The following is a 25,859-nucleotide window of genomic DNA, read 5'->3' on the forward strand; positions in this document are numbered from 1 at the left end:
AATTTGAAACTAAAATGCATCATATAGATTTGTGCATGTTGATCAAATGAATTATTTAATACATTCTTGTTTCAAAGATTTCAAAATATATTTAAATAATGTCATAAATATATGGAAATTATAAGATTAAGTTAAAATAACATCGGAATCTCTTTTTATTCAAGAAATGGGAGATGAGGTACAATGGAATATGGGACAACATATCTAACTGTATCAAATATGTTTATTTGAATAAAAAATCACCTGGGCGGATTATTATGTTCACAACATGTTTTTACAGACTCATGCACTCACTCATGTCGCGTTTGGACGCACGTCCTTTGATGTGCGTTCAAACGCGAAATTACGAGTTCAAACATAATTAGCGGTAATTGATCGGTAATATTCCGTTAGGTAATTAAAATTCTGGTTTTATTTTTTGCTGATAACTTAATCAAGTCAATTGTTTATTTTTTTGGGGCGTTTAGCATACATAGAAAGAATTAAATAGCATATCACGTGCTAAAGCGACGCTCCCCAAACGTTTTTGAACTTTTTCCCAACTGGTCACCAAAAGAGTCAAGCCCGCATAGTGCACCTTTGGGAAAGATTCTGAGGCCTTTTATTGTTCATTGGGAATTGTTCATTGGGAATCGGAAACATTGTTCCCGATCAGAAGTACATGAACCGTGGCTAACGATACTTTAATGTACGGTCAAGAAAAGGAATTCATCCTCCACGCACTTCAAGCAAATTGATCTCTCAGGCCTAATTACTGAACAAAATTAATTGAGGATAATTTCTCAGGCTGCAAAAATTGTTCCCTCTTCGAACCTCGTAGTTAGTGCAAAATATTATTCGTACCTTTTAGCACAATTTTGCAGTTTTAAAACCCAAGAAGTTTTGAAGTTGTTTGATAGCGGCCAATATCATTCGTTGAAAACCGTTGAAAATATTTTCGGAGAAGAGAAAAAGCAACCAATGATAATCGTGGTGTTGACTCCAGGCCTTGACACTTGTGAGTGAGTGATTATCCGACTACTTTTGAGAAATTGACTGCTCATTCGAAACTTATTGATATGACATCGCTAGTAACTTACTCTTCGTGGAGCTAAAAGAAAGGATTTTAATGGGCCAAAGAGTTGGATAATAGCGTAATGTTTTACTGCAACTAAACAAGCAGTTATCATTCTGCGTGTCAAATGATTAGTGGTTTATATTTATGGAATGTTTGGAGCCAGGTAATGAGTGCAAGCGATTTGACATGACTGTGTCATGCCTATGGCTATGTTAGCTAGAGTTCACGTAGGGGTTAGTTGAGCCATTCCACGGAGGCTCTCGCCGCTGTCTATTCGGCCGACCCACGGACGAAAGGAAAACTATTCCAGCGATACAACCGCAGGTGAGCGTTTCAGAAGCGTCTAGGCCCCGAAAAAAGATTGACTAAGTACCTTGAAGGGAGAAAGGAGCGACTTCAAGCAATTAAAAACTACAGGGTGGAGCAGAATGAACTCCCTAGTTTAAAAAATAATCACTGAGCGTACAGATAAATTAGCAGGGCTGGAGTAGTAGCGTTAGCTGGTGGAAAAAACACCATTTTTACTAATTACCATGCATTGGTCTGGTGAGCATCGATGCTTTGTCTTAGAAACGTTCTTTAAAAACAACGATAGTGTGGTGGAAACGCAGAGGGCTTTCATAGGCGGTTTGGTTTGACTCGTCATGACAGGGTTCCTGATGCTAAAACCATTAGGAAATGGATTACTAGGGTACGGGCGACAGGATCCACACTTAATAGAGAACCAACTGGGAGACCTTAAAGTGTGCAGACACCTGAAAGCATCGTGGCAGTGAGGCATCGTCCAATGAATAGTCTCCATCGCGCTGTGAGGGGAAACATACTACACTGCTGCTCATGGAATATCGCCCAGAACGGCAAGGCGAATTTTACACCCAGACCTACAAGATGTTGGTTGTTCGAGAACAAGATGTTGAGTTAAGAAGACTGAGTGAAACTTACAGATGCTTGAAAGCCAATCTTAACCTCTTAATCTGTAAATAAAATCTTAACCTCCCCCTTAACACTATTCTGTGGTCTGGCTCTCCGCCTCAGTAAATAGGGAAAATTTCGTTACTGGGTGACTGACAACCCTCGCGAACTTCGCCCAAGGCCTCTCCATAGCCCCAAAGTGACAGTTTGGTGCGCTGTGTCCTCCATAGGCATTATTGTGCCTTACTTTTTTGAATATCGAGGTTCAACTGTTATTGCGAACTTTGTGCGCTCTTGTGAGATGCTGGAGAACTCTTTACTCCCCAAAATGGGAGAGTATGGCGAGGAATATGACACAAGAGCCTTTTGGTTTCAACAGGATGGCGCCACGGCTCATACGGCCCGTCGTTCACGCCAAATCCTGCAAGAACAATTTCCAGACCGCCTGATCTCTTTACTAGAGGATGGTCCATGGCCCCAGGATTTGAGCCCATGTGATTTTTTTTCTTTGGGGAAATCTCAAAGCTGAGGTTTACCAAGTACAGCCTAGGACTTAAGAAACTCTTAAGGAGGCAATTACATATGTCATCGCGTAATAACGCAATATATGCTGAGAAGAGAGTAGTAGTAGTTAAATATCACTTGTCAAATAGAAGACTACTGGTGGTACATAATAGCGCGATAGCTACGCGCGAAGCATGATTCAAATCCGCGACCTTCGGCTTATCTTATGAGTGCTCATTACTCATCGATTGGATACACAAAATGATTGCACTCGTAAGTGCAACTGCATTAGATTTTCTTTTTTAAAAGGAAAGCTACAAAAGTAAAGACTTGTTCATTTGCTATAACTTTATCTTGATCTGAAAAAGCTTTTGGTTTTCCCTTTAGACGAAGCTGTGGCTGCGGTATGTTTCGTCTTTCAGTCCTTTGAGGAGAAAAAATTCAGATAGGCATCGTAAAATTTAATATTAAATGTTCCATTGAAATGGTCTTCAGTGAGTTTACATCTTGCCCTGTTCCATTTTCCCCCTTATTATTACTATTCGTATTTTACGGTGAAAGTAGATTTCGAATAGACAAGCCTATTCAATTGCACAGCGATGTATTTCCTCACCTCTCCGACACAACGCAACCAGACAACCAACACTACAACAAGCCCCTCTTCATTTCGGCATGCTTTCTTCATCCTGTCATTCCGTGCAACACCCCTGTCTTATTCCTGCTCCTTCCTTGTTTGTCCAACATTATCTCCTCTCCTCACAGTATTCAGCATTCCCTTGATAGTGCCTTCCATCCATTTTTCCTACCTCCTCATGATTTCTCCCAAAAAGCCTATCTCCTCGCCCACCATACCTAGTACTTCCTCGTTTGTGTTCATTTTGGTCCATTTCACCTTCTCTACCTTCTCCACGCCCACATTTCAAGAGCCTACAGTCTACGTTCATACTCCTGCTTCAATGATCTCGTTTCCTCGGCGTTCATAGCTACGCTCCATATCAAAGTTTTTACGAATCTTTTCTTAACATCCTTACTCAACGTCCCTCTCATCAACTCCCTCCTCCTTGTGAAAGCCTCTTTGCCTAGCGCAACTCTTCTCCTTACGTCCCTACTACTTTGACCGTGTTGGTCCAAAACACTACCGAGATACGTAAACTGTTCTACCTGCTCTAGTTTTTGCCCTCCTATTTTAATGTTAAGCTTGGCCTTTTTCTTTCTAGAAAATCGCATAACCTTTGTTTTATTAATATTGATTCTCATCCCATACCTGTCGCACTGAATTTCCAATTCACTCAGCAATGCTTGCAGCCCCTTGGCTGACTGACAAACTAAGGCTTGGTCATCAGCAAACCTAACTGATTTTACGAATTCCCCGCCCACTTTCATTCCTACCTCGAGCTCTTCCCATGCCTCTTTGATCATTTCCTCTGCATACAGGTTGAACAGCAACGGTGATAATGGGCAACCCTGCCTTACACCCCTTCCTAACACTGCCCATCCTGACTCCCCGTTTCCCACCCGCACCTGAGCAGTCTGAGACATGTACAGGTTGCGGATTAGCCTCCTTTCCCTCCAATCTATTCCTATTTTCTTCAATATACTCATTATTTTTTCCCAATTCCCTCTATCAAATGCTTTTTAGAAATCTACGAAACAGGCAAATACTTCCTGATTGTATTCTATATTCCTCTCGATTAATAATCTCATTACTGCAATGGCATCACGCGTACCTCTCCCCTTCCTAAACCCAAACTGATCATCGCCTAAGTTTGCCATGCCCTTAATTTACTATGCCCTCTATCCTCTTATTGGTGATTCTGTGGACAACCACTTTAGCTCCGCGTGAAGTCAAACTTACTATTCTATTGCTCTAGCATGTCCTTGTCTTTCCCTCTTCTGGAATAGTAAGTAACCCCGATTTGACGAAATCTTCCGGCCAAATTCCTCTCACTAAAATGCCACAAATTATTTCATAGCATTACTTCCTTTCATGTTTTTCTAAAGCTTCAAGTAGTTTTGAAGAATATCATCCAGCCCTACTCCCTTATTTTCCTGCAATTTCCTTTTTGTCTCGCCATCAAGTGCTCATATGTCTAGACCTTAGCTATCCTCCTCTGCGTCATAGTCTCTTTCTACATCTAAGGTGGTGGCCAAATGTTCTCACAGCATAGTTCTCTCATACATTTTTCAACGATCTCAGATCTGTTCTGGTTCAATTAGTAATTTTTCTGAACCATCTTGGTTCATTTGCTCGGATTTTCCTTCTTATTTCCTTAGAGTGCTATCACCTTTCTGTAGGACACACCAAGTTCACCCTTCCATTGTAAACTTCCCATTCCTCCGCAATACTTATTTCACCACACTTCTTCGTCGTCTTAGTTTTCCGCCTCAGTTTATTATTAAATTCTTTTTTATGTTTCTACCTAACTCTAGGTTCATATTCTTTGATGTATTTCTCTCTTCTATATTCCTATTCGTTACGTCTGTAATCCATGGTTGCCTTGTTTTTTCCTATTTAGGGTTTCTGTTGCCTTGTTTGCAATTTTTTATTCCTCTTTTGGGACATAATCCTATTTTTCTTAATGGCCTGATGACACTCCTTCATTATCGCTCCATTTAATACTTCTCCACCCCATTTTCTCTGCCGTCAATCTTATCTTATTCTTTTGAATCTGACATTGCACTTCATTAGTGATAACTATGATCTGCATTCGCATCTACATCTACATCTACTCAATACCCCGCAAGCCGCCGCAAGGGCGTGTGGCGGGGGGTGTTAGGACACCACCCGTAATTTAGAAAAGAAAAAGAAAAAAAAACCGCATGCAATAACCACAAAATCATATATCCACAAAAAAAACATGGCATACATTCATGCATGAACACTCACACCCCACACACATGCAAACACTCAATCTACATCTTACATACACATGCACCTGAAAGTATACCTAAGAGCTTTGCAGTGTTTAACTTTGCTCCGACTTGTAAATTCAATGTTTTCAATATTTCTAAAGTGACTTCGGTTTCTTACTATTATGATTTCTGATTGTTCGGGGAAAGAATGAGTATTTGTACCTATCTGTCGTGGAATCTATCTCCCTTAGTTTATCTTTGTGGTCTGATCTACCTAAGTAGTGTGGGGCCATTATAATTCCTTCAGTGTCATAGCTAAACTCGTTTGTTGTGAACCTTTCTAAAAGTCTAAGTCTCGCTTGTTCTCTCCGCACTTCAAGTGGTTCCCAGCCTAAATCCCCTAAGAGACCTGTCACACTTGTGTTCTTATCATAACAATTTTTAACGAATCTAGCAGATTTCCTCTGGACATTATCTTATTCTTTTTGCCAAAATTCCAGACTTGTATAGAGTTAGCAACTATTAAATGCCTTAGTCTTTTGGTAGTTTCTTCATGGGAGTGCCTCAATATTTCCTTCTTATATTTCTAAAAGCAAATAAAACCATCCGATCAACGTCACTGGTCCCTAATGGTTCTTCTTGATTGACCCCTAGCTACGCACTAGCGTTGAAGTCTCCGGAGACCTTGATTTCACCGAAGGCCGATCACCGGTTTCTTTACGGTAAATAAACAATGACTATCGCCGAATTTGGCTGAAAGCTCAAATAACCAGTTCCTACCTTCTAGTGGAGTTTGCAATCTTTAAACGATTCGTCTTTCCCATTGAAAAGACCATCATCTTAAGGTACATTTACCCTAGGAATGCTGAAACTTCCCACATTAATTAGGGACCACCTACCTATGTCAAACTGTTTCATTAGTGCTGCCGAGTGTGGCATAAGTTTTTGTCATTTTGACATATAGCTTTGTCTGCTGGCTTTCAAAATCTTTCTATTGGTGGAATCGGTGGAAATACGTGACGGCAGGCGAAGAGAGAGAGAGAGAGCAGTGACATAGGGGGCTGCAGTTTAGGAAGAAGGAATAGCAGGAAACAGCCCTTAATCATAACGAACCCTTAGTTTTCACCCCACAATAGGCATAAGTTAAGTACGTTAGGATAGTTAAGTTAGGCATGGAATTAGGAACAGCGAGATTGATTCGTTGAGTTACGGGAGCGGATGCTCATTCTTTCCCCGAACAATCAGAAATCATAATAGTAAAAAACCTAAGTCACTTTAGAAATATTGAAAACATTGAATTTACAATTCGGAGCAAAGTTAAACACTGCAAAGCTGTTAGGTATACTTTCAGGTGCATGTGTATGTAAGATGTAGATTGAGTGTTTGCATGTGTGTGGGGTGTGAGTGTTCATGCATGAATGCATGCCATGTTTTTTTTTGTGGATATATGATTTTGTGGTTATTGCATGCGGTTTTTTTTTCTTTTTCTTTTCTAAACTACGGGTGGTGTCCTAACACCCCCCGCCACGCGCCCTTGCAGCGGCTTGCGGGGTATTAAGTAGATGTAGATGTAGAAAGTAATACACAATCCAATAAATGTATTTCGTATCTTATTCATAAATGATCTTGAATTCCTAAAGTATTCATCTTCGCTCGAAACGCTTCTCAATCTCTCTTTCTCTCTTTACTCAAGGCAGAAAATGGATGCCGGCAAATCGAGACAAAAGACTCGGAAGCCCCTTACCGTCAACACCGCCGATCCCTCTTCGCCAGGGCCGGCAGAGCCTCCTGGTACGCCCTGAGGTACGGGGTCGACTGCATCATCAGTGTGGTAGTGATCGGCACCCTGGTGGTGGTGGTGTGGCGTGGCGCCTGGTACCTTCTGGACCGGCTGCTCTTCCCAGAGAAGCCCGAGTGGTCGGCCTGGGGGTCCCTGGTCAGTGAAAGCGAGATCTTTTTAAGTTGTCAGAGCCGGGACACTAGTTCCGACTCATTAAATCAGAGGTCAAGGATGGACCCTGTAAGACGGTGGGCGGTTATGAATCGCCCTTAAATTTGCGAAACTGAGGTAATTTGTACGCAATTTCCGGTAATATTTCAAGTGGTTATGTTGGCTCAAGTTTCGTGTGGTTTGTGTTTCATATCATTTACTATTGATGTGAGCTCAAGGTCACGTACAATGCCTAGTGATGCTGAGTGGGAAACGCGTGATTGGCATTCTTGAAGATCGTAATTAAATTGCGATCCAAACCGCAAAACAACGATATTGCTCGCACAGACTTACGGATTCAAGGGCACAATTTATCGAGTTCGCACTTACCTGGACATTGGGATTGATGAAAATGTTTTACAACTCATAATTGTGAATTCCTTTTCACCTCTTATAAAGATGAATGTAAGCATTAGTTAACTTTTTCAATGAATACACTTTCGAATGAGTACACCTACGATTACTTTTTATTCCAACATTCTGTGAATAATGTTTGAAGGAAACGTCTTTCGTGATTGCAAATGTCTCAACGTATATAATTAATGTAATTTTAGTTGAGCGTTAAGTCTGTTTTAAAAAATTACAAATATCCACGGCAGTTCATACATGTCAATTTTTAACATTTCCTTGATTATGGTTTAATTTTACGAAATAGATTATGAATATACATAGAGACTAATAATACCTTATGGATATGGGACGTAGCACTTCAATAAATCCATCGCTCCAAGGCTAAATACGAGGAGCGCTGAAGTTCTAATATCTTCCAATTTTTTCCTGGCAAACTACTTGAAGCAGAAAGTTGAAACTTCTGTTATTTCTCCGCAGCCTTCTTTCAACGTGAACATTTTTCACAACGTCGACACCGTGGTCGCCGAGAACGCTTCAGTAGAGATCTCTTTTTCCCACAGGAAAAACCGGCCGGTTCGTGACCGAGGCTTCTCAAGGGTTCGCTGGCACGCCGACATTCGCCTTCATTGAAACTGCCGCGCCCACGGAAGCGCATTTTGCACGCCTCCACAACGCCATTAGGTCTCAATCAATTGGCAATGAATTTCGATGGATGTGTTAAAACACCCAGGTGGATAAAACGGATCATCAAACTCGTCTTGTATGTTAAACGACCCCATTTTAAGTTCTTAAAACGTTTCTCATAGAAAATATTGGGTGACCTTAGATGTTGAAGTCTTCTCAAATGCAATTGCGTCTCTAACAAAACTCGCGGCGGGTTGAGTTGGATGTGGATCGAAAGGGCAATCATAACGGTAATTGGAAGGTCCTATTCGCCCATTTACGGGCATGCATTCCCGTGAACATAATCGGGGAGGATTTTCGTGTAAGGAACCTGACGTGATCTAACTTGAATGCAGTGGATTGTGCTGGAGCTTTCCCAAAGCAAGACAGAAACGGTAACAAAACAAATGTCATTCTCGAGGCATCTTCGCTGCTCACAAATCACTGGTTTCAAATAAGGTTGGTAGACGTTAAATTACCTGCAAAGGTCACTACAATTGGGATAAAAATGGCTGAACAAAATCCGTTGCTGCAATGTATCTCTAACGTGGAAACATAAACATGTAAAAAAAGTTTGGCATACTAGACCGGTGACATACTAGAAAGGAGGAAGAACACGTTCAATCTTATAAGAAAATACAAAACAATGAAGGAAAGTCATTTTATATCCGCTCTAATGAAATTGCCAATAATATGCCTTCGGTATTTCATCCATTAGGACTGTGAAAAGGATCAATAAACAACCAGTGATTGTTTTTTATTGGAACAATTTCTTTATAAGTCTTGCATCCTACGATTTTCATCTCTACCTTCCCTATTAGGTAGAGCCAAATTAAATACCGTGGAGTAAATGTAGAAAGCTGAAAGTACAGTCCATTTTGTTCCTTTGAATATAAAAACATCTTAAAAAACTACGGTAAGAAAAAAACGGACAGTGAGGAAAAGCAAAATATCATGAAATCTCAATTTTAGGTTTCGAGGGCTCCTATAGTTATATGTATGTTTGGTTCCTACATTTGTTCACTAAATGTCCAGTCTTTAACTATCCCTCCACCCAACTACAAAAATGTATAAAAATTGGAAAGTAATTCTCACGTTCAATAATCACCCAACCCTGTTTTTTGAGGAATTTGGCGTTATATCCGATTTTTCAGCTAGGTGGACATCTACTGTCCACCTTAAAGGTTTAAGATTCCGTCAAGGCTGGGCAGTTTGGTCTGCCCTCTCCCCGGTAGCTTAGGAGGAGGCTAACCATCGGGGGGGTCTACTTAATTCAGGCCGGCGATTGGTTTATCGGTCGCAATCAACACTTTGAGCACCCCTTAATTCGCATTGACAGAATAACCCGCAAAACAAGGCAGAGGATGCTATGTTACTATACATGGGAAGAAGGAAAAAGTAAGTTTCACGAGACATATAAGTTTGAATTAGTTCTTCCTGGTGCAACTGCACTTGTGGCTGCATAATACGACCTTATTTCCGTCAGTAAGTTGGTCCGCGCGTATTTGGTTAAACTTCACATAAAATGATAAATGTAGGCGAATTATTCTCGCGATGCCGCGCGTACACCCACGAGATGCATTCTCAGCAAACTTTGAGATCATTCTTAAATTAAATAACAACTTAAAGAGTTGAAGTTAGATTTAGATGAAGGTGTGCCAATTCATCACGTATTTTTACTTAGAATCCTCCCCCCCCCCCCACACGGGAGAGAGGGCATTAGTGAGGAATTTTATGCATGGATTATTACTGCATTAGTCCCAATGTTTTTGGGGTAATTGTAATTATTGGTCATAAAGGAATGGATTATTGATTGAATTGAGCTCTTACGGCTGGTAATATTGAATAAATGAAATGACACCAATAGCCGTAAACAGTTCACCTTTTAAAACAAAACGAGGTTAGTTGGCTAACGCTACAAGTCAAAGGAAGGTTTGAAGGGTAAAAAAGGGAAAGGGGGGTGAGAAAGGTGAAAGCGAATGCGCGTATTTCGGCCACAAAGTAGCCCACCCCTCTGCAGCGTACTAGAGGTGCGACAACAACACTAGTTGGATGGTGAAAATTTGTATGTGCGACAAGGAATGGATTGTGAAGAAACTTACTCATGGGACTGTCAATTAAGAACTAATTATGCATTATTCAATTTGTTGAAAGTTTTCTGCAATGTTTGTCTCATTTCAATCCGTTTGTCCAGATACGAATGAAATGAAAAAAAAGTTCCATTTCAAGGTAGAACACTTATTTAGTGAAAAAAAACTTAATTTTACTCAAACATTTCGCATTGAACAACGCTTTTGTCAAACATAAATATCCTTTCTCCTTAAGAATAAAAAGGAATCCGTTTAATATTTATCTGATGGCACCAAACAAGGGAGCGCGGGGCAAAAAAACGGAAACGGTTCCTTAATATGAGAGCGAGTATTTGTGGTCCTTTGTCTCAAAATATAAGACATCCAGAGTCATGGAATCGTAAACGGAAATTGCGATATATATTGAAGTGTTACCTTTCAAAGTATTTTTGTCATTGTATATTCAGCTCGAGTAATGAAGTACGCGAGATGTGAGAACTAAAAATAACCAAGGATTATTCAATAAGTTTATTTCACGCCAAGCAAAGGTAGTACGTACTTAGGATCATGTAAAAAAGGATTAAGAAGGCAAAAAAATAATACTCAGGGAGAGATCAGCTTGGACTTTCAGAAAGAGAATCGTAGCGCGTGATGCTAAGCCAGTGTTAATCAATGAATCCACCGAAAGAAAAGATTGCAGATTATAACAAGGACGTCTTTTAATGCATCGTAGATTTTGAGAAGAAATACTATCGGGTAAACTGGGCACAATTAATGAACGTTCAAAAGAAAATAAATGTAGGAGTGGAATGCAAAGAAAAGATTGCAGATTATAACAAGGACGTATTTTAATGCATCGTAGATTTTGAGAAGAAATACTATCGGGTAAACTGGGCACAATTAATGAACGTTCAAAAGAAAATAATGTAGGAGTGGAATGCATCTTGTCCGGAACCTGTGCACGTCCCAGACTGCGGAAGTGAAAATTGAGGGTAGGGTTAGGAAGAGGAGATAGACAAGGTGTAATCAATACAGAAGTACATGAGGAGGCAAAGGAAAGGGAGGCATCCGAGAGAGACTGGAAGCAGGAGTCGAAGTAGGCGGGGAAATCAGCAAATCAGCGGCATCTGCGGGTGATCGAACCTTAGTCGGCCATTCAGGGCAGGGATTGGGATTACTGCTTTGTGATGAATCAGAGTGGTACGTATTCGACGATAATTAATAGTAAGAAAGCGAAGGCAGCGGTGAGGCTCTCAAGAAATGGAAAGGCTATGGACAGCATTAAAGTTGGCAAACTCAAATTAGAACAGTGCCTATTTAGGAGGTGATCTAGAGGAAGGAAGGAAAAATAGAAAGGACACGTGGAATGAAGGCTTTTATGTGGTGGGCAAGGAGACTAGAAAAAAGTAGAATGAACAGAAAGAAAAGAAAAGCAAGCGTGAATTTCAAAGCAAGTTAGGGTAGGTGGAGAAGTTGTCGAGAGCAATTCGAAGAAGGGATGGCAAGTAGAAGCAGGAGATCCTGAGAGGCGATTGGATACCGAGCACTGTGATAGAAGGGAGACTACTGTACACCTGAGGGGGAGAGAGGAAAATAACAGGTGGTATTTGGGGTGAAATAAAGGGAGGGAAATTAAAGTAGGCCGGGCCCAAGAATGAGTTATTACAATGTGTACACAATGAGTACATGAGGTTTAAGGATTTTTGTGCCATGCCCGTTAGGGCTTAAAGAGTACGGTAGGGACTGGTGCCATTGTCCTCGAAAAACCTTCCCTTTACCCAGTGTACTGCTGCTAATAATAACAGCACTGAACCAAAAGCGCATCATTACTTGAATCGGGGATTGAAAGACAGGCTCACACTTGATACAGAGCACGCAGGAAGAAGGAAGTATGCGGGGAATAATGAGAAGGGTAGACGCAAGATAACCAGGCCGCCAAAATTGGCGGATAGCCGTGGAAATTCGCATTCCTTTCCGCATTATCTCTTTGACATTTTATTCAGTTTGGTGCGATTTAATTTTCATAATTCTAAGCACTGATTCTGCTTATAGAGACTTTAGGCTGAACTAATAATGTTATTATTGATAGAAATGAGCTCTTACGGCTAGTAATATATAATAAATGTGAAACTCCAATAGCCGTAAACAGTTTACCTTTCTAAACAAAGTAAAAATGAAATTAGTTGGCTAGCGCCACAAGTCAAGGAGGGGTAAAAGGTAAAAAAGGATAATGAGGTAGGTAAAAGGGGTAAAAGGTAAAAAAGGAGAGGATAAGAAAGGTGAATACGAATACGCGTATTTCGGCCACAAAGTAGCCCTCTTCAGCGTACTGAAGGGTAATCGTCACTACAACACAAGTCGAAGCTTAACGGTTGTGTTAAGCTTCCCTTTCACTTTTTCCCCTTTTTGCAACGGTCATTGCCGTGACCGTGTAATTCCCCCTCCCCCTCACTACATAACCTATCGTTTCAAACTCTTCTACCATCAGCCTCGTCCATTGGCTTTTGTCTTTTTCATCACCCCCCCCTCCCCCGCACATGTAACACTATATATTCTTCGGATTGCCCTTACCCTTTCTCACTTCGACTTGTGTTGTAGTGACGATTACCCTTCAGTACGCTGAAGAGGGCTACTTTGTGGCCGAAATACGCGTATTCGTATTCACCTTTCTTATCCTCTCCTTTTTTACCTTTTACCCCTTTTACCTACCTCATTATCCTTTTTTACCTTTTACCCCTTCTTGACTTGTGGCGCTAGCCAACTAATTTCATTTTCACTTTGTTTAGAAAGGTAAACTGTTTACGGCTATTGGAGTTTCACATTTATTATATAATAATGTTATTGTTTACACATAATGTTCTGTTTTAACTTCATCGAATGAATTAGCTGAATAACAATTTTCTAATTTTGACGAAAATGCTTAATTTACTAGAGAAAAATGCAAAATAGAAAAATGCGAAAGGTGTTGTGATTAATTTTTAAAATCAGCCTATGGGGTTTCTCAAAACGAAGGACCGAACTCAAGAGTACATTACTAATGATCCGACTGCCGTCATTAATAATACAGTATAACTGACCGAGGCAGTAATCGAACCAATGACATCTGGGTGAGGAGGCAATGACAATACTCCTACGTCGCTGGTGCTTTCTGTTCGGTGGATTATCTCTTGTGCGGCGTTTTATGATGCTTCAATGGTGAACTAAATGGTAAATTAATAATGAGATAGTTTTTAGGGGGGATGAACCAGAGATCATTTGCGCCGATTGAGATAGATGGACGAGGTGGACGTAGGCGGAAGAAGACGAGGGAAACACGGTGGCGATATTAGCCCACTCTTAACGAAAAGGGATGTAAAGATTCAAGACGAACAAAGTATTTCGTTTGGAGTCCTTGTTACAGGGTTCGTCCGGAAAATAAGTGTACTGACTCCTGGGCTGGGCGCGCCGCTCCAGGCGCGCCCAGCACCGCTCTGACGGGCTGCGATTGGAGGGGGGTATGTTGGCAAGCGACGCTGAAAAAGGCAGTCGGCTCTGAGCTGTGGTGTGGTGAGGAGCTCTGTTAACGCGAACCTCCACGCTTCGACCCACGTCACGGAACGCGATGCCGAAGTTTTTGGAGCAGCGTTATTCCATCAAATTTGCGGTAAAGCTTGGGAAATCGTCTACCGAAACTGTCGTTATGATTAACCAGGCTTACGGGGAGTCAGCCATGTCCAGAAACATGATCTTTCGGTGGCACAAGATGTTCGTGGAGGGCAGAGAAGAGGTCGACGACGAGTCTTCGAGAGGTTCCCGATGATGCCTTCGCGGGAGCGTTCCAGGAATGGGAACGCCGCTGGAACAAGTGTATCGACTCACAAGGGTCCTATTTTGAGGAATATTAGCAAGATATGTAAAAGTGTAATACATTTTTTTTCCTGAGCTCAGTACACTTATTTTCCGGACGAACCCTGTATATGAAACCAAAGTAGGGATATATAATCTGCAACCATCGCGGATCGAACCCGGGTCCTCGGGCAAAATACATTTATCGCCAGACCAATTCGATCACATCTCAATAGAAAGTCTGACTCATAATATGAGATGTCTTCAAATAACAATTTTTCCTACAAGTACTTGTAAAATAAAGTCTTGATGGGACTGTATGAAACAACGATCAACTAGGATTTATCCAAAAATCTGCTGCGTCATTTGGGTGAATTTCTCTATTTTATTTGCTGGCAAAAGTTATTATTTAAAATGTACATAAAAGCTTTATTGATTTCTACATGTTTTAGGGCAAAACTCATTTCTGCGATTATAAAATTGGAAAGCTCTAAAACAGTTAAAATTATGAACCCCAGTCCGGCGTCTATTATTTATTTCAAAATAGAACCCATCAACTTATCGAGAAAATTGCGCAAATTCAGTCTATGGTATCCTGGCTACATTCAATAGATTAATTGGGTGCCAGAGGGACACAAAGTTTAATGTAACCTAGAAATAATAATCAAAATTATCGTTTTTGGAGGCCAAAAGACAAAGGATATATGTGAAGTTCGTGATCCCGAAAAGAATCGACCAAATAGGTCAACGGATCCTCAATCACAGTAAAGTCATCTCCATAGAAAATTGCAACTTCTAAACATTAATCTACCACGTTCCACCTTGGAGTTGCTAGGAGAATAGAAAATAAGTATGGGAGATCATAAGAATAGATCGCTTGGTCATGTAATTTATAGAAGGAGTAATCAAATGTGGAAAGTATTTGAAGAACCATATGTTAAAAACCGACGCGATCTTAATTCCAACATCCGGCTCGAACGCTTAGAACACTGATTCATCCGGGAATGTTGCTAGGGTAACCGGATCCGCCTTTATTGACGGTTCAATGCAGTAAGTCAATTATTCCGTACTCTGGGTTTAGCCGTTCCAGAGTCTACTTTGTTTCCGTAAGCCAGTCGTCGGTTTTCGTAGTTACGGAATAAATCTTAATAATTTATTTCAGTCAAACCACGGAAAAATCGCTGTTTAAAACATTTAAATATTCATTTGAATAAAATTATAAGGGTTCTGGTAATTTACAAATTCCTATTTGAGTAAATTAGAAGGTGCAGTGTGATGACGTCCGGATTTGAGGAAATAATAATAAAACTTATGTGTAATCTGATTCTCACGCATAAAGAAATATTGTGCGGCGTGTAAAATTTTGCTACTCCCTTCTGTTGCTTGACAATACCACGGATCAATTGAAATGCATACATACATGAACACTACGCAGATGTAGGCAGACCAGAAATAAATCAATGGATATTTATTCTACTAATTGCGTTTGAATGTGGAATTAAAGTTTGCTGGCCTCTACAAATATGGATCATATTGTTGCGACGCTCTTTGGTATTCTTTGGTTCATTTTTCAATGCTCCGCAGATGTGTGCCATGCCGTACCGTAATTAGAAGCACAACGGCGTAGAAATTGATATTAGTATGGTAGTTTTAAATCCGAGAGTTTCACGACTTCTATTTCCTTCTAATCTGGGAATGGTAAGCATTTCAATATTAAATTAGCTTTTTTGCAAATAGACCTTAAATAACACTACATTTTATGAATTTTTTATCTCCCAAAAATTATCAACCAAGTTCATAAAAAACTGCCAGGACTGTCATCGTAGACTTCGACTTATTTGTCATAAAAAATCAACGGCGTCATTGTCACAGAAACACCACATTCGGATGCGTATGTTACATGTTTATTCAGTGGAAGGAGGAAGACGCGAGCCGTCTTATAGCGGCGCGGGTTGAAACTCAACGACGCTTCCCACCCCGCACGCACCCACGTCGCGGTGCAAGCACTCCCCCTTCCTCCCTCCCTCTTCTCCTTCCATCCCCCCTTCCTCGCCACGCTCCAACCCCCTTCATCCTCCACTGCCCCCTCTCTCCTTTCGCGAGTTGTGAAGCCCAAAGAGTACTCTCGTGAAACTTTCGTCCACGGAGACGGGCTCAGCACAAATTGACTTAGACCCTTGACTTATCGCTACTACAGGGCCGGTATCGATACTATCTGTATCACACTCTCCCAGACCACACGAAGGGTTTTGGGTCACTGGTGACCAAACAACCGGTCGGGTGACGAATCGTTTCCAGAATCAGCATCTTTTTCAAGGGACGCAGGAACCTGCTTCTTCCAAAATTTAGTTGACGGGGCGAGAATATACAAAAATGTAAATACACCCCGGCGACATGGGAATTGGATGGAGGAAGACTGGAAAATGATAGATTAAAGTACCTCTCCGGACAGAACACCACCTGATACCCGATTCAAAAATAAGCCCATCTGCTATTCCTCATCTCATTCCCCACATCGACCTATGTGAGTTTTCTAAGAGTTCAGCAATGACTGTAATCCGTCGGCTGACTGGAAAACTAAAACTTGATCATCTGCATACCCAACTTAATTTATGAATTCTCCACCGACTTTCGTTCCTATCTCCATTTCTCCCCATGTCTTTCCACCTCGTTATCCACGAATGCGTTGCAAAGAACAAGTGATAATGTACGTATACCCCCTGTCTTGCCCGCTTTGTCTAACACCGATCATCCATGGATTAGTCTCCTTTCCCTCCAATCAACTCCTATAACCTGCAGTGCATTCATCAATCTACTATCTTAATTCACTAAACTGCAATGCATTCTAATATACCCTGCGGTTTTTTCCTTCTTCTTTTGCGGGAAACTAATTTCTTTCTTGAAAGCGTCCTAACCTTTGTTTTGATTTCGTATATTTGGCGCCAATCGACTCCTATCTTATGCAATGCATTCCAAGCGTAGACATTGAAATTGATAACGAGGGGGTTGTAATTCTGAAATTTAAGTGACATATATTTCACTTCGCAACTATTATTATTATAATTTGACTACTCTTCGGTATCAAACTCTTTTTGCTATTTCATTGGCCTAATTTTCCATAGTTAAGTACTTCGTGCGAATAAAATTTTTGCTTTACAAGTTGACTCACTTCTCCGCTCTCATTGTGTCAAACGCGCCCCAATTCGTATTTTTCTTAATAAAAGTACTTATTTCCTCCAATAAATTCAGTTCTATATAGCATTAACTTGATGTAAAAATATGCTCTGTAAATTCTCAAGAAAGTGTGCTCTACTCTCATGCGAATGCTTATTTGATTACATATTAATTCAAACTAATTTTCCTACATTCTTCAAAAATGCCTTGATCAATTAATGAAAGTAAATTAATTAATAAAACTTGAATAAATATATAATTTTTTTTTGATGTCGTAAATATATTATTATGGAGAGTTGAAGTCCATGAAAGGAATAATGCTCTTGGAATAAAATTTGAAATATAGTTTTCTTGGAAGATGTATTTTTCCTCTCAGCACTTATTCAGTTGCATAGCGTGAATCAGTGCTCTTTGACCCGGCAAGAAGAAAATAAACATTAACGACGTCCCACATCAACAATAATTAAATGATTTCAGTCGCATAGTTCAAAAAAATTCAAATGAAAACGCTTAAGAAAGATTCTTGATTTCACACAGTTTAAATTCACACACGCGGAGGGCCTTGCAATCATCAATGCTCTCATTCGCTCAGCGCTCCGGAGACTTGCCTTTTCCTTAGCGAATAAATGACTACAAAAGAAACAGAGGGGCGAGCGGAAGTAGTCTGTTGTTCGAGCACAAGACGAGCTGTAACTGAAAAAGCGGAAGGTTAATCCATCACTGGATGCTTGAATATCCCGTCCAATACAATTTGCGCAACACAAATAAATATATAATAAGTAAAGCGATGCAGACCGATACAGATACATTGAAAATAATACAGTGGAGTCCGTAAACCTGACAACTTGAGCAACGCAACCACATGTAGGGTGGATGTATTAAGTATTAACAATGACGACGAACTGCGCTCTCATCTCCACAGCAACGAAGAGGAATCGTGGCAGCGACCCACTATTTACCTGTAATTGACCATTTAACGGCAGATGATTTGCGTTGACAATAGAGACGCAAAAAGCCCAGAAGGAGAGTAATAATTAGAGATTGGCCAGCTATTTCGCAAATAGGAATCGCAGACTATATTTATAGGTAATTTTTAAAATTCAATATTTTCTATTAGCTGTGAAACATAAATAAAGAATATGACTTTTTCATCTTTGAGTTAATTAATACTTATCATGACTTTACTTTTGATTGAAACTCCGTTTAAGGTGATTGTTTCCCCACGTGAATGCACTGTTTCTGTTTTCTGTAGCGAAACGAAGGCGTATGAAGAATTATCCCGTAGCGATTAACGAGAAGAGCATCACGGAGAACGATAAATCACCAAAAAGAAAAAAAATTCAATCGTTACGCAGAGTTTAAGCACGACCTCTCCTGGGTGAAAACCATACGAGGAATAAGCGGACAAGGAAACAAAAAATTAGGATTTATAAGATGAGTACTGGGAAATTGAGACTAGGAGTTTAAAGAGCAACGTTATCTTTCGCTGGATGGGCGTCGTTTAAAATATGCTGCTAGTATTAATGGGCTCCTCAATTTATTGATTAATCATATCGCGTGCGGCGTAGAGGAGCTAGATTTGTGAAACGTTGTTATGACAAACAGAGTAGCATATGAAAATTACTACAGGATTTAAGGTTGGTAATCACTCACGAGCGGTGGGCTAATAACAGATTAAATCTCTTGTATAAATTGGAAGTACGTCTCTTTAGCAATGATATTGAAAATGTATTATTACCCCCATCGTACTACGGTAGAATTATTGCAATATAGGTAATCCACCGATTAAGGTAGGCTTTAAATGGATCAAAACTACTGAATATTTCTCGTTTCTCCGAAAAAAAACACAACCTAGCATCCTACTCTACAACGGACCCTCTTCATCTCTACGATATACTCCCTCCCTTCCTTCGTTCCATCCAACACCCCTATATTATCCCCGCCCATTCTCTTCACGTGCCTAATACACCCCCCTATTACAGTCTTCAACATCCCGCTGCCGGTCAATACCCCCTTCATCCACTTTTCCTGCCTCCATTGGATTTCTCCCAACAAACCCCTCTCTTCGCCCACCATACCAAGTACTTCCTCATTTGTTTTCTTCTCTGTCCATTTTACCTTTTCCATTCTTCTCCACACCCACATTTCAAAAGACTCTAATCCACGCCTATCACATTGATTCATTGACCTTGTATCCGCCCCGTACTTAATCACTTTCCATATCAAAGTTTTAAGTAGCAATTTCTTAACATCCTTACTCAAAGTCCCTGTCATCAACTCCCTCCTCCTTGTGAAAGCCTCTTTGCCTAGCGCAATTCTTCTCCTTACGTCCCTACTACTTTGACCGAGTTGGTCCAAAACACTACCGAGATACGTAAACTGTTCTACCTGCTCTAGTTTTTGCCCTCCTGTTTTAATGTTTAGCTTAGCCTTACTGTTTCTGGCAAACCGCATAACGCTAGGATATATCAATTGAATAAAATGAAAGAGATAAAGTATAGAAATGATGGATTTAAGATGTAATTTTTCTCGTTGAGTGAAGTCGGACCTAGCTAGTAGGAAAAGTATTCAATGTCGAATGTATATAGTTTGGTGGGTACGTATCACAACCCCTGCCACCCTCCGAATGTATGTATCTTGTAGTGTGCCATATATGCAGCTGTATTTACACTCATGGGTGGTTTTTCTGCTCGTGTTAATGTACAACCAAATGTCCTCATAGGACACATTTCCTTTACGTTTTACTGCACATTTAGTAATCGATTTGAGGCTGTCAAATGCTCACAAAAGATAAATTTAATGCTTAATGGTGTCAAAGCTAACGAGAGCTTTGTTTAAGGAAAATAAAAACGTAGTTCAAAAGCCAATTTTACTTTCATTTTTAACAATCTGGTACTCTCTTTCAACCGAAGAAAAATAAACCTTACTCTATAGTGTTCCCCATTTAAGTGACCGTAAAACTCGAAATACGAAATCCAAAACGATAACCATTCCATTCTGGCGGAGTATTTTCATTTTTGGGGCCAACGTTTCTTTTCCAAGAGAGACTTAGAAGCGCGACCATTGGAGGGAGAGTGATTTCGTGACGTTCCTCCGTCGAGATTCGTGCCTTCCTCCCACTTTTCCAACTCAGTCTTATCGCCAAAAATCCCGACATCTCTGACTCCTTCCCAACACTATGCGAAGCCAACATGATGAAAAACAACGATAGTTGATGGCCCACGCTGTGCACACACGCATATCGGCAGGCAAAGATAAATTCCGATTGATGACCGCGGGGACATGTCAGGTGACACTCGAATGGACGACGCATGAACTACCACCGCTCGGAGACGGCCTAGAGGGCCCGAATCCATAAATGCACTCAGCATAATATTGCAACTACTGAGTCGGATTGAAAGCAAAAAAAAACATTGTAATTAATTCTTCACAGGTGTGAAGAATTAATAACAATGTTTTCATTATATTAATTACAATGTGATTATTCATCGACCGCGGTTTCAAATTTTTAATATTATTTAAAAATTTCCATTTATCACAAACTAAGATGAGAAAAACATTTAAACCTAGACACAACTGCCTGCGGATAATAAAATCATCGGAAAAGAACAAACGATGATTTATATTTCCGTATTAAACTTCCAAAAACTTAGAAAAAACTCATTTGATATTATCGGAGCGAAACTTTCTCCTTGGTGCAATTCTTCCGCCAAAACACCTACTAATCCAATTACCAATACGTTCTATGTAAATGTATTTACCTACTTTCAACCGATGCTATTCCCTGAGTGGTAACGATAATTGATATTCTGTACGAGTTTATTCCAGGAATACATTTTTTCACGCTGACCTGCGTATTTATCTTACTTAAACGACAATTGAGATGATATAAATCAATTAACGTTCATAAATGGATAATCCAATGAGAGGCAATTACTCTTCAATTGCACAATCGCCTTTCAGCTGAGAAGGAAAAGACGGACACATTTCATGGGACGCCACGGAGACAAACAAACAATTATTTTCACTTCGCACAGTAAAGCTATCATCAGTCTTGGCCCTAATCATTTCGAATTATAAGCATGCGTTGCTTGGCTTATGAAGGTTTTTTTCTACACAAAAGCGACGCCAAAACGTTCACTTATGAGGTATTTTGAACGAAACGACTTTAGAGCTAAGTTTCACCTTCTGTACAAATATGTCATTGTTTTAAAATTCATAATTACTTGCACATTGAGGATCCATCCTCGACGATGCTTCAAATGAAACTGAGGCACTCTCCGTGGATTCTAGGAACGGAGGACGAGACGGAGGGGGGGGGGGAGAGAGTTTTTCACTGTCGGATGAGTTTCTTCGAGGTTCCTTGAAAGACATTCGTATATCGTTCTACTTGGTGCTCCGAGAATCGGAAAGGATTGATGACCCCAGGCTGAAATGATTTCCTAGGCGTTGTCAATCATAAAGTGAAATTACATCTACATCTACATAATACCCCGCAAGCTGCCGCAAGGGCGTGTGGCGGGGGGTGTTAGGTCACCAACCGTAAAAAGGAAAAATACCACACGCAAAAAAACAACACGGAAAATTACACCCACAGCAGCGCACACACTCATGCAAAAATCCCTTCATCAAACACTCATAAATTAAATACACTCAGTTCATATGAAATCACCCAAAAAAATTTGAAGAATTGGTAATAGCATATCTTCTCAATTAATTCTTTAAAAAAAATTTGACTTCAACATTAGTAAAAAAATACCGACCATAGTGAGTGTGGATCAGGTAGTCGTGAAAGGACAACCGAGGGTGTGGGAATTTTCGAAGAGATCCACAAATATAACTATCCTCCTCAGTTCTGGTCAAAATCGAGGTTGACCAATCAGCAAACAGAGCATCAACATGCAAAATGAAATATCTGCGTTCCAGTACGGGGGTCACTACATCAAAAGTGACGATGTGAGTCCTTCATTTGTTTTTATCGCAGCGGTGCTTTCATTCTCCCCGACTGAACAAACTCCACGAGTATAATTTAACATGCGGCTCGGAATAAATTGAAAGTTTAAGACTGCTCGATTTTGAGTTACCTGATCAAATGTTTGACTTTTGATTATTACAGTTAGGCATAGCAGTTTCAGGCTTAACTTTGTGGGATTCCTTCATGACGAGGGTAGAAAAAGAAACTTTGCACTTCCACATAAAGATTTAATGCTTCAAACGACAACGGTTTCGATACTGCACATCGTCATCACCACCCGGTGACGATTCGCAGCATCGAATCCATGGTCGTGTGAAGTATTGAATCTTTATTTTGGAAGTGAAAAGTTTCTTTTTCTACCATCAACTTACAGATAGGCAATGGAATGTTCATTATTTTGATTGGGACTCTAAAATATGAAGTACCAGCAAATAAAATAATAATATATTATCTCAAGAAATTATTAATGTGTTTTCATATGCGAGTTTCGAAATTGCTCAATGTTTTCGAATGCATATGAAGGTCAAATCCTGAAGATGGAAAAATAAGGCCCAAGGTTGACATCGTGTACAAATTTGTACACCACACGAGCTGCTCAATAAAGTTTGATCATGCGTAATTTTTACCAGGATAATTTACTGCTCTAAATTCAATCTTATGTTCTGTTTTTCACTCAATGTGCAACTTTAAAGATACAAATTTCGTTGATTTGACTCCAGGATTTCGTCTGCGACAGCCGTTGCAAGTTGAGACATTTTCAGTTCGCCGAACGGCAACGATGGAGATAACACGCGATGAACAAAACGCCATATTTAAGTTTTGAATCACCCTAGGCAAACCATCGGCTGAGGAATATTTAATGATAGAGAAGACCTATGGAGTAACATTAATTCCCTAGAGCACAGCCTGTATGAGATGGTTTAAAATCTTTGAAGAAGGGGGGAGAACAATTTCGAAGGAAGGTGAACCCAGAGCTTTAGTCGCTGTTCTTACGGAAGTGAAGAATGACACCACTGCTGCCATTGTGAGATACGATCGTCGAATGAGTTATGAGAAATATTTAAAATTTATTTAAGTGCAATCCACATGGTGACAATAGGGAATTAGCATGTGAGACGTGTGCGCGCGCAGTGGTTTCGGGACAGTGCAGACACGAACAGCATGACGTTCGCGTGCAAGTTTTTTTGATTTTGAAGTTGACGTGATAGGAAGATGAGGAGTTCACTTCGAAGGCTATGACTGCAGAAGAAAACTTGGCGACATCATTTTGATCCTGAGATGAAACAGCAAAGCCGCACCAACACCAAACAAGCCAAAGTGGTGGCTTCTGCTGGGAAAGTTGTGGTCATGTCGTTGTTTCGATATTCAGTGAATGTTAATCAGCATGGCGTTGAAGCGCACACAACTGTAAATGGAAATTACTGGGGAGTTATACCGTAAATTCTCTTTGGTCATATAAATAGCAAAAGTCCACTTTCAAGGCAGGAGACTGGATTCTGCACGGTGCACGGCCATCCATCACAAATGCAGTTGATGCATATATCAATGTGAAACCTGTTCTTAACCCTCCATATCCTCCAGCTCTATGCGAGGATTTCCTGTTCCCCAACGTAAAGGAGCTCTTTCGTGGAAAGGGTTTCGCGTCATCAGGGGCGAACTGAACACGTTCCAACTTGCAACAGTACGCTGACGTAGCACCAAAAGTATTTCAATCAAACTTGTGTAATAAACACATGATGCACTAAGCGAACAAAACAGCATAAAATAACAATTTTCACCATAAATTACAGGGTTTCTTCCAAATGTAATGCAATTACTTTTGGAAGAAACCCTGTAATTTATTGTGAAAATTGTCCGCTCTTATTAGTTAGAGTGGGATCAAACTATTTGGAGTACGTGGGGGACGCTAAGGTTTGCCGCGAAATGGGTCTCAGTGCTCTCCAAGCTGTGGATGTGGCAGGGCATCAGTTATTGTAAACCTCTGCGCGCCGACTGCCTCAAGAAAAAAATGGAGTCGACGACAGAGCAAGGTTACGCGATTACTAAGGTTTGAGCTAAACTGAAAATATCTCTTGAGGAAACTAACGAAATGACTCGCGAGGCTTACAGGAACTGTGCTTTGTCCTATTTACAAGTTTCGAGGTGGTTAAAGGCCTTAAAGGAGGGCCGGGAAGGGATTCAAACGAACAATGCTCTGGGCGGCCGTACAACCAGCAGAACCGACAACAATATGACTCGTGTTCGACAATTGTTGGACTCTGACCGGCAATTGAGTATCAAGATGGTTTCCAATGAACTGAACTTGTCGTCTACTGCTGTGTTTCGAATTATTACATGTTAAAAGGGTCATCAGGACGAGAAAAAGACATCCCCGCTACCTGACAACTCCATCATGACAACGCCCCTTACAGCAACGCGCTACGAGTCCGCGAGTTTCTGGCCAAACACCAGGTTCCAACGCTGCCCCACCCCCCTAAAGTCCTGACCTCAGCCTAGCAGACTTTTTTTTCGTCTATAGAAGAGATCCAATCTGCCGTGACGAAGACCTTACGAGAGGTACCCGAAGACGCCTTCCAGGTCGTGTACCGGTCATTGCAGAGTCGCTGGAAAAAATGTTTTAGAGGCCCAAGGAAAGAGTACTTTGAAGAATTTTAAGTGTTTCGGCAAATCTGTTCAATATAATACTTGAATAAATAAAAGCATTACTTTTGGAACGCACTTTGTATGTTAGTGAAAGTTTATGACTAATTTATGCTCTAATTTCTCTAGAGACTACTTTTTCTATGGGATTACTTAGTCCTTATATCCAGGCAGCTATTAGTGTCGTTTAGGTTCAAATTTTTCGACTGAACGACCAGGAACTAAAGTAATCCATTTTGAACCGAGAAAACTGTACAAACTCGTTTACTGCCGTCACCGAAGAGTAAAATTTAGATGATGATATGGGTCAAATTGGAAAGACTCCCTTCCAAAATAATAATCCAAGACATGCTCAAAAGTGAATTATTCAAAGAGTTCATGATGAGAATTGTTCCTCTTCCATTATTTCCTACTTTGAATCCATTGTCTCAGAATCATATCTCAACACAATTTTTCTTCTCTTACCGAAGGAATAAATATTTAAAGGATATGAATTTCATGCAAAATTACGTACCATATAATGGACGCTTCGTTTTAAATATAACATTGAGCAATTCTCAGAATGAATGCGTCCATAACTAAGCGAAAAACAAACAATGTAAACATTCAAATACGCAGAGAAGACGGAAACATTTTACGTACTCTCTCTCTCATTGAGTGGCTATCATTTGCAGATTTTATCCAATCCCTTTTGAGGAAAATGTTCAAGAATATTTTTAAAAGTTCAACGTTGAACATGAAGTTTTAATTTTTTTTTAAATAAAGCGCTCGACCGGACCGGGCATGACACTCCTTGAAATGAAATCCCATTCCCATGTACTCGGAAGGTACAAAAGAACAGATAGT

At 40.3% G+C, this 25,859-nt stretch overlaps 1 protein-coding gene across 1 annotated transcript in view; it reads left to right on the top strand.

The window, feature by feature from the left end:
• Positions 1-25,859, top strand: part of fusl (transmembrane protein fuseless) — an 81,703-nt gene that overhangs the window by 38,853 nt on the left and 16,991 nt on the right. The window contains exon 2 of the mRNA XM_071598860.1: positions 7,020-7,262. Coding sequence (XP_071454961.1) covers positions 7,020-7,262 — 243 coding nt within the window. The remainder of the gene's footprint in view (positions 1-7,019; positions 7,263-25,859) is intronic.

This window comes from Hetaerina americana, unplaced genomic scaffold (genome assembly GCF_022747635.1).
Source record: "Hetaerina americana unplaced genomic scaffold, ioHetAmer1.1.p SCAF_10, whole genome shotgun sequence".
Taxonomy (NCBI): Eukaryota; Metazoa; Arthropoda; class Insecta; order Odonata; family Calopterygidae; genus Hetaerina; species Hetaerina americana.